General features: G+C 45.9%; 1 protein-coding gene across 2 annotated transcripts in view; it reads right to left on the bottom strand.

The window, feature by feature from the left end:
* The window catches only part of BRCA1 (BRCA1 DNA repair associated), a 553713-nt gene that overhangs the window by 401508 nt on the left and 139686 nt on the right, over positions 1-12519 (bottom strand). For both annotated transcript variants that reach the window (XM_078645314.1, XM_078645315.1), the window contains exon 5: positions 9928-10016. In XM_078645314.1, coding sequence (XP_078501440.1) covers positions 9928-10016 — 89 coding nt within the window. The remainder of the gene's footprint in view (positions 1-9927; positions 10017-12519) is intronic.

Genomic DNA, 12519 nt, shown 5'->3' with positions numbered 1-12519 from the left:
ATACTTTGTTTTACAGTGACAATGTTTCCCCATAAAAACTCCTTTAGTGAGTCACATAATTTTTGTGTGGGGATTACAAGAGGAGCTGTTCTGTCGCTATTACAAAGGTCATTCACTATGTTAAACAACTCCTTAGATTTATTTACAGAATAGGTAGTGACGGCCTTGTCCACAAGGGATGCACATATACACCAACCAGGGCCGGACTGGGAACTGAAAGCAGCCCTGGCAAATTTCTGCAGACCAGCCCCCGTGCGGCACGTAGCGAGCGAACGTAGCGAGCGAGCCCGACTGCCACTAGGGGGATTTGGGGGGGGTTCTCCCCCCACGAAAATTTTGGAAAACAGCAGACCAAAATGGTGAATTTTACAGCTCATTTTTCATTACATATTCAATTGTATCAACTTTCAAAGCACAGTAAATAGTAGGTGATGACCTTAAAGAGCACCAGGTTACCCACCCAGTCATATGTACCCATAGACATTCTTTCAGAGAGCACCAAAAATAGACACAAGTAGTGAATCAGAGAGAACAAAGTAAAAGTGAGACCAGCCCCCCAGATGATGTGTAGCGAGCAAGCACAGTGAGCAACCACTACTAAGGGGAGTTTGGGGGTTTAACTTGTCCCCCCCAAGAAAATTAGAGACAGAAAGGCCAAAACACATTTTTCATTACATATTAGATTGTATTAACTTTTAAAGCATAGTAAATTGTCACTCATGTTGTCACACATTAAGCACTGACATGTGATGTCACACATGAGCACACAGGCCACTGACTGAGGCCAGAATATTGTGGAAATATCACACATAAGCACCTAGGCACTGATCCAGGCCTGGTCACACCACCAGGCCAGTAAGCATGCAAACGTCACAGATAAGCATCAAGGCCAGTAAGCGTTGAAATGTCATACATGAGCCTCCAGCTCCAGGTCACTGAGGCCAGAAACTATGGAAATAGCACACACAATTAAGCACCCAGGCCAGAAAGCATGGAAACGTCACATATAAGCACCCAGGCTGACAGAAGGCATGGAAATGTCTCAAATGGCACCTGGCCAGAAAGCAAGAAAAATTAACACAAAGGCCCTGGCCTTGACATGACATCTTTAAATAGCCTACTTAAGTGGGTGGCACAATAAGTGTTGCAGGCCCACTAGCAGCATTTAATGTACAGTCCCTGAGTACATGTAGAACCACATTTCTAGGGACTTACAAGTAAATGAAAATTGCCAATTCGGTGTAAGCCAATTTTACCATGTTTGAAAGGAAAGAGCGCAAGCTCTTTAGCACAGGTTAGTGGCGGTAAAGTGCACTGAGCCCTAAGAGCCAACAAAAATGTCATTTATTGATGTAATAAAGCAGATGAAACCGTATTTTAATTTTGAGGACTCTGAGGCCAACAGGGACTTATCTAACCATGTCTCAGCAGTCAGTATGAACAATATATATCTAAAAAACATTTTACATGTGCCAATGGCGCTGGGACTTGTTCTGTTGCTAGACCTAAACAAGAGTGCTTTAATTGTGCAGGGACAACTGGGCTAACTGTAGTGCAAAAGTGCACCATCGGCGAGGGGTGTGACTTTTCACCACCATGCCATCCGCCGACGGAACGCACATTTGCTTTAGATCCAGGCGCGGTGTACACGTGCCAATGACTCTTCTCATTATTTCTGTAAGATTGACCCCATAGACATCAGTGACACAAAAACTGGTCTATAAGGCCACTACCCCCTTGAGACTAAGATTGTTGAAAGAGCAGAGGGACACGGGATACAGACGCTAGTACCATGGGCTCGTAATGGCCATGCACAAGCTCAGACTTCCAGACTGCACCGTGGTCCTTTGAGTACTCCTGTATGATATAGTAAGCCTAGCCAGTCGATCCCTAGGAGACAGGTGTAGGTTCAAAGTTGGCTAATTTATTGTCCAGTATCCATTTTCTATTCCCGGTGTTTCCTTGTGACTATTTGTAGGGATCTTCTTGGTGTGGGACAGTGGAAGTCAGTGGATTACATTTATTTATTTATGCATTTTAACCCTCTGGAACAACTTTCATGGATCTCCTTAAAAACAAGGGAGGTCCTAAATAGTGGGGTGGTACACAAACAGTCAATATGGCACTGTAGACTAAAAGCAGAGGGTAGCCTGTGAAGATCGTCGAGGAGCTAAGGATTTACACACTTGAAGGAAACACCATTCAGCTGGAAGGCTATGCTACAGGTTGTGTGAAAAAGAATCACAAGTAGTGGCACCCGGTGGTACAAAAAACATTTGCCAATGTTAGAATCGTAACTATAGGTGTAAAAAGGACCCTACAGGCTTCTGACGAGGAACAGACAGGTAGAATGTTACACAATGGTGCTAAATGGCTGCTGTGATGATTTAGCAGTTGAAGTCAGGCATCTGGCATCCCTTGTTAATTGCTGGTACCACAGTCTGTGGAGCACATGTGAGGCGCTGGGAGGATTAAGTCATACCGTGCAATAAACAGAGTGAATCTGATTGTGTGCAGGGCCAGGCAGTAGTCTCTTGTGAGGTCTCAAGTTAATCATTGCGCGTCCAGATGGAGAGGGTGCCAGGATTTTGAAGGCAATTGTTGGTGCCAGAATGGGATGCCGGGGCTAGACGAGGCCTAAGATTTGCTGCAGAGGCACGAGACCGGGGCACAAGGGTCAGTTCGGGCCCAGGCCCACACAAAGTAGTGCGTGTGAGGTGCCAGGATATCCACACGTCTTTGCTCTGAGTCTGAAACGGGGGCAGTTGCGGTATGCAAGGCAATGCTCCAACTGGCATGAAAGACTAGAGGGCAGCCCAGAGCAGCTTGACCTGACATGCACCTGCACGCAGCACACCCAATAATGGAGCATAGAGGCCCAACGAGATTGTGAGAGTTCCGGGGGCCAGTCCTGCCCTAGGTCTCTCAACCAGTGAAATGACCAGAGACGCCAAACACATCTGAAGCACCACTCTGCTACACTAACCCAACTCCTGTCCCCAGCATTGAGAATCCCACACTCACAGGTGGACAGGTGGACAGGCACGCATTATGGAAACACGTACATGGGGCAAACGGCGAACCTTCTTCGACTTTGAGCGAATAAACTTCCTGTGTGACAATTATGAAAAGTAAAGAGCAAAGGTAAACGTTATCACTTATTGTTTTTATGAAGGAAGGAAGCTCTAAACATCCTTTCAAAGCCTATGACGTAGATAATGCTTGATGCTGAATGTATAATCTATCTTGCCTTGGAAAGCATAAGGGCCCGATAGACATAAGGGCGGCTAGAAAAGTAGTCTAAATAACGTTGCTCCTTAGAATTGTTAAACTTTTCACCTGGGGAACATCCAGAAAATCAAATTCTACATCTCCAGTCCTCTGTTTCCCAGGATTTCACCATGTGAAACACATTTAAGTTCCAATGAATCTTGCGGATATATTCCTTCTGAACGGCATAAACAGCCTGGTTAGAAAATGATTTCCCATCGGCGTCCTGAATCAGAAAGCATGCAACAGTTCCAACTTTGCCTCGAGCTGCCTGCAGCGCTACAGCAAAGGGACAGAGAACAGAGCGGAATTCTTTAGCTTTCTTTGATGACAAATGAAGGACAGGTGCCATTCTTAGAAATTATATATGGCGCTGAGTAATTTTCCATGTAAATTGAATAACATTTAATTGGTGAGGTCTGTTCATTCAGTATTGTTTCCTCTTGTAACCATGACACAATAGCCTGCATGTTATAGAAACGTGTTGAAAACAAATTCATCTGGCAGGCGATTTTGTTTTGGTGTCCAAGATGGGCCCTGTAGCAGATGGTTGAAGAATAAATCCACAAATATCAAATGGCCAGTCTTTTTTTATTATGGCTGAAATATTTTTCTTCTCATCATATTTTTGGCCTAATAAAATGTAGACAGAGACTATATCATATAGTCTGTCTACATTTTATTAGGCCAAAATATATCAAGAGTCAATTAATCCTCTCAATTGCACAGGGACAACACTTAAAATGTCTACCCATGTATTTATATCCCTTATTTCCCTTCTGCTGCTCTGCCTGGTGTGAGTACTAATATCCTACTGGTATTGTCTAAGTAGAAAATGTCAATAGATGTGTGCTTGCTCCGAGGCCAGTCATATAATATTTGTTTGTGCAATGTGTTTTAGCACTCCAGTGCTAGTATCACGCTTTTTAAAATGGAGCCTGTTGTTGAGTATGCTCATGGGACCCCCTTTTGTCATTTTGTTAGCCTATGGTGGGGCAGCATCATTTTCCTTTCTGTCATAAATCCAGGTGCCAACTTGTTGAGGGTGAGCAAATGTTTTTCAGCCCAATATCCATTGGAATTCCTTGAATACAGAACTATTGGCTGATAAAAAAATAATATTTTCCGAATGTCATAGACAATTCCTGTGGGGTGAGGGGGGATGGTAACACACATGTCACTAATCTGGTCTTTTGTTACAGTAAAGTGAATCCTTCATCATTGTTCGCAGCCCACCTAAGTGTTTAGGCAAAAAGGTCTGCTAAAAATAGAATGTCCGAGTCCTTGAAGTACCACAAGCAGCAGCGTAGCAATGGCCTCACGGGCTCGAAAGCAAGGAATGGCCCCAGCCAGCAGCTGCCACCAAGTGGTTAGAAAAATACAGCCATCTTTGGGGTGCAGAGAAAACATACAATTCTACAACACCACCTACAGTCCCAGCCCTTCCACACACCACCTACTGTCCCACCCCTGCACAATACCACATCCCGCTGACCGACTCCAATTCCACACACCACCTACTGTCCCAGCCCTGCACAATACCACCTCCCGCTGACCCACTCCAATTCCACAGCACCACCTACTGTACCAGCCCTGCACAATAACACCTTCCACTGACCGACTCCAATTCCACACACCACCAACTGTCCCAGCCATGCATATACCACCTCCCGCTGACCGACTCCAATTCCACACACCACCTACAGTCTCAGCCTTGCACAATTCCACCTCCGACTGACCGACTCCAATTCCACACACCACCTACTGTCCCAGCCCTGCACAATTCCACCTCCCGCTGACCCACCCCAATTCCACAACATCACCTACAGTCCCAGCCCTGCACAATTCCACCTCCCGCTGACCCACTCCAATTCCACACACCACCTACAGTCCCAGCCATGCTACCACCTCCCGCTGACCCACTCCAATTCCACAAACCACCTACTGTCCCAGCCCTGCACAATACCACCTACCGCTGACCCACTCCAATTCCACACACTACCTACTATCCCAGCCCTGCACAATACCACCTCCAGCTGACCGACTCCAATTCCACAGCACCATCTACTGTCCCAGCCCTGCACAATACCACCTCCGCTGACCCACTTCAATTCCACACACCTGTCCCAGCCCTGCACAATTCCACCTCCCGCTGACCCACTCCAATTCCACACACCACCTACAGTCCCAGCCCTACACAATTCCAACTCACGCAGACCCACTCCACCCAATTCTAAGCTTAAATGTTTCATTATGAAACTGTGCAAGACAACTGTTTAGGCACTGGCCACTGCTAGTAAGCACGCGCCTAAAAGATGTTATTACTAAAAACTCATGTGTAATGAGAATTCTCTGGAAAAGGCCACTGAGGAGCGTGGGTGTGTAAGGGCCCTTCCGGGTCCAAGGCATTCCTGCGCATGCTGGTACTTGTAATAGCGTTTATCCTAGTCTGACATCGGGACTACAAGTCCCAGAATGCAGAGGGAAATATGGCCCTGTACTATGACTAATTCTTAGACTTGCTGAACTTGCTATCTCTGCTTTGCTGAAACTTCTGTACTTTGACACAGGAGTCATTTATTTGTCGAGAAATAAAAACATCAGAACTCACCTACTACAATGTCAAATTAAACTAAACTACATGAATCTCCACAGAAAATTGGCCTTTCTCAACTCCTGGGTTTACAAATGACCAGCCGAGACAAAAGGCCACTTGCCTACAACGAGATAAGGCCCAAAGATGATGAGCTGCAAAAAACCCTCGTTTCAGGCTCACACCAAGAAGCCTAAAGAATGCCAAAACACCCCAGGTTAAGAAGCGATATTCTATGAATTCTAGGAATAATAATACAAGTCTGACTCAATATTGGTGGATTCTCCGAAACAACAGCTAGCTCCAAAAAGAAAAAAATGCTGTAACCACCTGAGCTACCTGGCGCGCTTTCACAAATCACCTAGAGCAGGGGCGACCTCCCAATTCGCGCTGGCCCCTTCTGACACCCTGCGGAATTCACACAGACAGACTGATAAATAAAAGCATTGCGAAAAGCACAGGTCCTTACCGACGGCGACATGATCACCTACCACTACATAACAGACACCACACCTAACTGAAAGGAGCTCGAAGACCTGGAGACAGATAGCAATTGCAGAGTAAACTTGATTATCGCCCCTGGAGTCAGAGAAACGGCGGAGATGACTGCCAACAAGTAATGGCCAGTTTCCATTTCTTGTGAAGCGTTCACGTGCGCGGCGCTTCCCAGTAGGTTGCTCCTCTTATCTAGATAACTTATCTCACATGCATCACATCTCGTATCTGCGCACTGTGTATTATTTATCTGAGATAATGCACAGTGCGCAGATACGAGATTAACTGATTGCATTTTCGCATTTGCATTTTACAAACAACACTCGACTCACCTGGCGGCGTGCGCAACTGGCAAACGTCACCAACCTCAACCCTCCAGCTGCGAAACAGATTAAGTCTATTAAGGGGGAGAGCAGGACTGGGGGCCATAACACTTGCACCTTTCAAATAAGCAGGGGCTGAATATAGATTAGAAAATTAACCATCTGAAACAAAGATATGGCAAGCAAGTTTGGCTGGATTTCGAAATTACACAACCAAACAAACATTCACTAGACATGCATAATGAAGTGACCACAGTCCCATTCTTACTCCTTCACATTTAGGATCCAACCACGCACCTCTGAAGGAACAGATCTGCAAATATGTAGTGTGGCAGGACTGACTTGTGTGTAATGACTGGGGATGGCATAGTTATTTGGAGTGGCCGTGTGTGACTGGGCTGTGTGGATGTGTTGTGAAAGCCGGAGTGTGGATGCAATGAGAATGCAATGAGGGATGGAAGGTTTGGTGTCTGTGTTCTGGGGCTGCCTAGCAGTTAAGAACTGGCAGAAGGATGGAGCCGTGGCTGCAACATAAAGGCCCAACATGGCATAAAGAACATATACCATACCAGAGTGGCTCCAGACTCATCTGTTCAGGGACCCTGCCATCCACTGACTAAATCATGCTGGTGTTGTTGCAGGTAGCCACATGTAATGCAGTGATGTACTGTCTTGTTGTCGCTGTACACACGAGCTGAATGGACATGCTGTAGGGCAGTAGTCATCAAACTTTTTAATGCTGTGCTCCCCCAAGTAGAAAAAAAGATATAAATCAGGCCTCCCTCAGAATTTTTCGCATTTATTCTATTAAATTGGCAATGTTTAAATATGTCTAAACTTATTTAAACATTGCAGTGAAGTTCTGTTACCGTTTTAAACATGCATTCAAATACAGGTCTGCCAAACATACTATTCTGATAAGGCGAGCCTTACTAATGTGAAAAAGTATCCACAGTGTGATTATTAGAAATGGGGTGGGGGTTTAAAAAAATATTTAGAGTCACTTCCTTTTTGACACATACTTCCAGCTGGGATATAAGTGACAAAAGAGGTTAGTGATAGCCCCTTGCTGAGCACCTTATAGCTGCTCATGTTTTTTCTGCTTAAAGCAAAGCACTGTTGTGTTATAAGTTCTTATAAAGCGCATGTCTGCCCCAGCAACGGGGCGTCCCAGCACTAAGACTGACAGGGGCATGCAGGAAAAGAATTAAACTAGAGGTTAGAGAAAAGCCACGTTTTGATCATTTTTCTGAAGGCCCAATGGTCTTGCAGGTCCCGAGCAGAAAAAGGAATAGAATTCCATAGGACGGGTGCCACAGCCCTGAAAGAGCGCCCCCCTGCTCTTAACCTGTGCACCCAGGGGACATAGGTCAGATGCAAATCCGCAGAGAGCAGGGCTCGATCTGGAACATGCGGCAAGCACAGCCCATTCAGAATTTGCAGACCTTGGCCATGCAAGATCTTGTGTGTAGTACAGAGGGTCTTAAAATAGACTCTCTGTTCTATCAGCAGCCAGTGAAGAAGGCGAAGAAGGTCTGAGGTATGGTAGTGCTTACGTAGTGCAGAAAGCATTTGGGCAGCCGCGTTCTGCACCCGTTCAAGTCTTTTGGTTGCGGCTTTATTAACGCCGAGTAAAAGCCCATTACAGTAGTCTAATCGGGAATGTACAGTAGATGGGACAGTCATTTGATGGATGGATGCATCAAAGAATCCCAGAATGGGTTTCACTCCACATAAGAGACCAAAGCAGGGGGAGAGGAGCTGGCCTAACGGCTAAGGCGCTCGACCTCGGAATCTGGGTTCGGGTCTCGGTAATGACGCAAAAACCTCCTGTGATTCTGGGCAAATCACTTAATCTCACCGTGCCTAAAATCCTCATGTAAAAAAAAAAAAACTAAAAAAAAAACGTAACTTGTGCTATGTAAAGCGCTCTGATACCTGATTCGGGTCTAGTTCGCGCTATATAAAACTCCACGGCTTGACTCTCAAATGAGAGGGCACTGTCCATCAGAACTCAAGTTCTTAACCACGGTTTTCGGTTGGGGACGGGTACCCAGAGTCGCAGGCCTCCATTGGTTGCCCCATAAATGTAAATGTAAATGTACAGGAATTTATATAGCGCAAATCACCGAGCGGTTTCTAAGCGCTTGCTTAGGGAACCCGTCCTGGTATTCCCCTGTGAGATAACCCCAGCAGGGAATCCGCAAAGTGAAAGCCAGGCATCCCACCGCGAGGGGCCGTTGTGGAGACTAAGCAAGCTATTGCCCAGAGTCGCAGAGTGTGAACCCGTGAATCGAGTAGGCACCGGAGCGAGAATTGTCAAGTCCATGGACATTTTAAGACTCAAGACACCGCCGAGCCGGGAATTGAACCCTGGTCCCGGGCTGACCTCTGCTTCCAGGTCTGCCTCCTCTAACCAGTGAGCCACACTTCTCCACTAAATGGGCATCGCAGCCCACCAGGAGCATCTCTGACTTGGTGGCGTTCGACTGCAAGCAGTTATCCACCATCCAGTTAGTGATGGCCATAAGATCATCTTGAAATTTTGCTTGGTCCTGTTTGGAGTTATTGGAGAAAGTGAATACCAGTTGGGTTTCATCGGAGTAGGATACCATGTCGATGTTCCGTGCTTTGGCCAGAAGGGCCAGAGGGCGGATGTAAACATTAAATAGAGTAGAACAGTACATCCAAGAGGGTGGACGCTGGAAATAAATAGGGGTGCAGAGACCTGAAAGGATCAATTGGTCAACAAAGACGCAAAACAGGCCAGGACCTTACCCTTGACCCCGATCTCCTCTAACCGTTGTAACTGTAGCTGATCAGCATAATGCTTCCTTTGGCCAGAGCCTTGTGCCCCAACGTCCCCTGCACCCTCCAGAACACTTGATGCCCCTTTAGGGGGACCCACCCCCCAGTTTGAAGACCCCTGCTGTGGGGTGTGGAGTATGCAACGTGACAATGCATGGAATGTTGTCTGTCTGGAAATGAAGGACATCTGGAGAGAGAATGGGGCCCTGAAAGAAGCTATGGACCAGCGGCTATAACTAAAAGCCAAATAATAATGGGGTGAGCTGTGCGCTATACAAGTACTGGATTTACATTTACATTTATTTTACATCTACATAATCGCCAGCACGAGACTTCCAGACTTTCATAAATAGCTTTATGCAAACTCTTGTCAAGTTGCCTAAATACATGGGATGAAAACATGGGCACAGTGGTATACACAGGAGGTGAAGCCCTTACATTTGTATCCGGTGTCCAGCTCAAAGGCCCGGATGGTTCGCATCAGCCCTTCCACCAGCAGCTTAAAGCGGGGACTTTCCTGAAGGCTCCTGCAAAGAAATAAACAAATGTAAATGACGTCAGCAAAGGGACTTTCAGGGGCAGGACCTATTTCAAGACCTATTAATAGCACCTTAAGGTGCTTTATAATCAATTACAGTGCCAACGAGAAGTAAATGTTTTACTTTAAAAACAAATCGAGGCAGAATATGTAAAGTTATGCAATATTCCCTTCTCCCCTGGCAAAAACGACAAAATCCATTAAAAAATACAAACCTAAAAATCATACATTTAAAATAATGTACAACCATAAACAATTCGTCGTCTCTGGCACTCAAAATAAATAAGAAAATTGCTAGCGACCCCTGCGTCATTCTTTTTTTGCCCATTCATCATACTAAACCCAAGTCAGAAGCGTACACGTTCACGGGTCCACCATCTCTAGCCTTGCAGCTTCACAGCATTGTAAAACAACCAACACAAATCAGCAAGATCACGTCGTCGTTTGACAAGGATGCGTTTCTGTCATGACTTTAGGCAGGTCCTAGCAGGCAGGAGGTGGGTGGCAGGTAGGCCAAGGCATTAGTGAGAGTTCTTAAGAGAGGGGGAGTCATGGTGTGGGCTGATTACACCCCACCTAAAAGACGTACAACAACTGCAGTCTTCAGGGGAATGGACAGAACGCCACCCCCCAACAGGAGAAGCATGCTTTTTTTCATTTTTTGTTTTTACATTGTCCGTTCCTGCGCTATTGATGGTGGTGGAAACTGGTCGGGCTGGTAGCCGATCCTTGGCCACACTATTAGATTGCACCCTCTTTCCACGTCTTGACAAACCCGGGCCGCAGATCTGTCATGAGGCGCTACTGTGTAAAGATGCCGAACGCCATGGCGTTGTAGAAAGAGAGAGGCACCACGAGATACAAAAGAGGCGGAGTCTCCCAACCTCATCTTTTGAAGGCTGCCAATCAGGGATGGAGTGAAGCAAAAGAGGGGAAGAGAATAGGGGGCATCCTAGAGAAGGCATCCCTGTATAACCCACTCCTGTCTGGCATTCTGGGAGAAGGACCAAGACTGGCAAGAAGAGTACAGACTTGCTCACTCTTTTCCAGGTTCCTGGCTACAAATAGCACGCCCTTAGAGAACCTCAGTAAGGGGACAAGACAATATAGCCGCACTTAAGACCGGAGAGAGAAATCCCCTGCATTATCCCAGAGACTGAAAGTGGGAGAATGGAAGATGAAAACCCCTATCATCCCAACCAACTGAACAAGCATTTGCATAGCCAATAGGTCTCGCCTTTGGGACCTTATAAGTGTTTAGCCATTCAACAGTTTATATTTTTGCACCAAGGATATTGTGCTCCATAACTAAATACTTATTAGGTCCCAAAAGCGAGACCTATTGGCCATCCCAATGCTTGTCTTTGATATGTTACTTTTTCAATACCCCACATTTGCGTGCCATCTATTAGCGTTGAATTTGACAGTTACATCCAAAAGGTTGAAACTTGTATCTAGTTAAATGTCTTTGCAACATTAAAACAACACTCTCTCTGGGTCATTACGATATGTTGTATTCCTGATTTTCTGATGCTGTTTCTTTAAAGAAAAAAAGCTTGCTAGAGGTGGGCTTGCACAAACAGCTGACGCTGTTGTTCCTGTGCCAGCTGGTACGATTACCGAGAGAAGGAAGAGTAGCAAATGATAGGGCAGTTCTGTTTTAGGATTTACACAATTTACGATATTGGTATAATCTGTTCATAATAGTGTACTGGAAGAAAGTAGCATGTCCTGCATGTAAAGAAAAAAATAGACAATGGATTTGCAGCAAGGTAAAAGCATAGCGGTTGTTGCAGAATACACAGTGTTGTATAAATCATGCTTGTAAATGTTGCCTCTGGGGTATTTTTGTGAGAAATGCGGAATTGTCGATGCATGATCATCATGGTGTAAATTGCCCATGGAAGAGAACGGAAGTATTAGAGGACTAGGAATGTGTGTAAAGCGGCTCTCGTGCACTCTGCCTTTGGCACGTGGCCAAATAAAGTTATATTCCTCCGCTGTCTTCAAACGTCCATCTGTCCCGGGTAACATTGCTGGCAAAACGAGCTGCCTCCTGAACCAAGAAGACCAGCTGTGAAAGTAAGCAGGGCGCAAAGCTTTAGACGCCCTAAGAGGCAAGGACACGGGGGCCACCTTGTTTTAAAATAGCTCGTTATTAATTTAGTTTCCATCAGGTTTTCATACGCTGTAGTTTCAATACTTTCTAAAGAGGCCGGGGAATAGAGCAGTGAACCGGTTGTCCTCAGCTCCGATAAGTGGAACGCGCCACTGATGTAGGAGAAGATGTCTTGTCCGCTGTGGAAATGTGGGTGTGTGGAGGGGAGAGGGGAGGGTGTCCACAAGCAACATAGGTGATACCCTGCAGTTGAAGTACATAAAGCATGGGGAATGTGGGCCGGCATGCAATGTGGCAGTGCTGGAGATGTGCAAATAGTGGAGGTGAATGGTTACATGTTATTTATAGTTCTGCGAGGTCCCTTGCTGCAAAT

The sequence above is a fragment of the Lissotriton helveticus genome, chromosome 5_1 (genome assembly GCF_964261635.1).
Source record: "Lissotriton helveticus chromosome 5_1, aLisHel1.1, whole genome shotgun sequence".
NCBI classification, from domain to species: Eukaryota; Metazoa; Chordata; class Amphibia; order Caudata; family Salamandridae; genus Lissotriton; species Lissotriton helveticus.
This window is presented reverse-complemented; position numbering and strand designations above follow the sequence as displayed.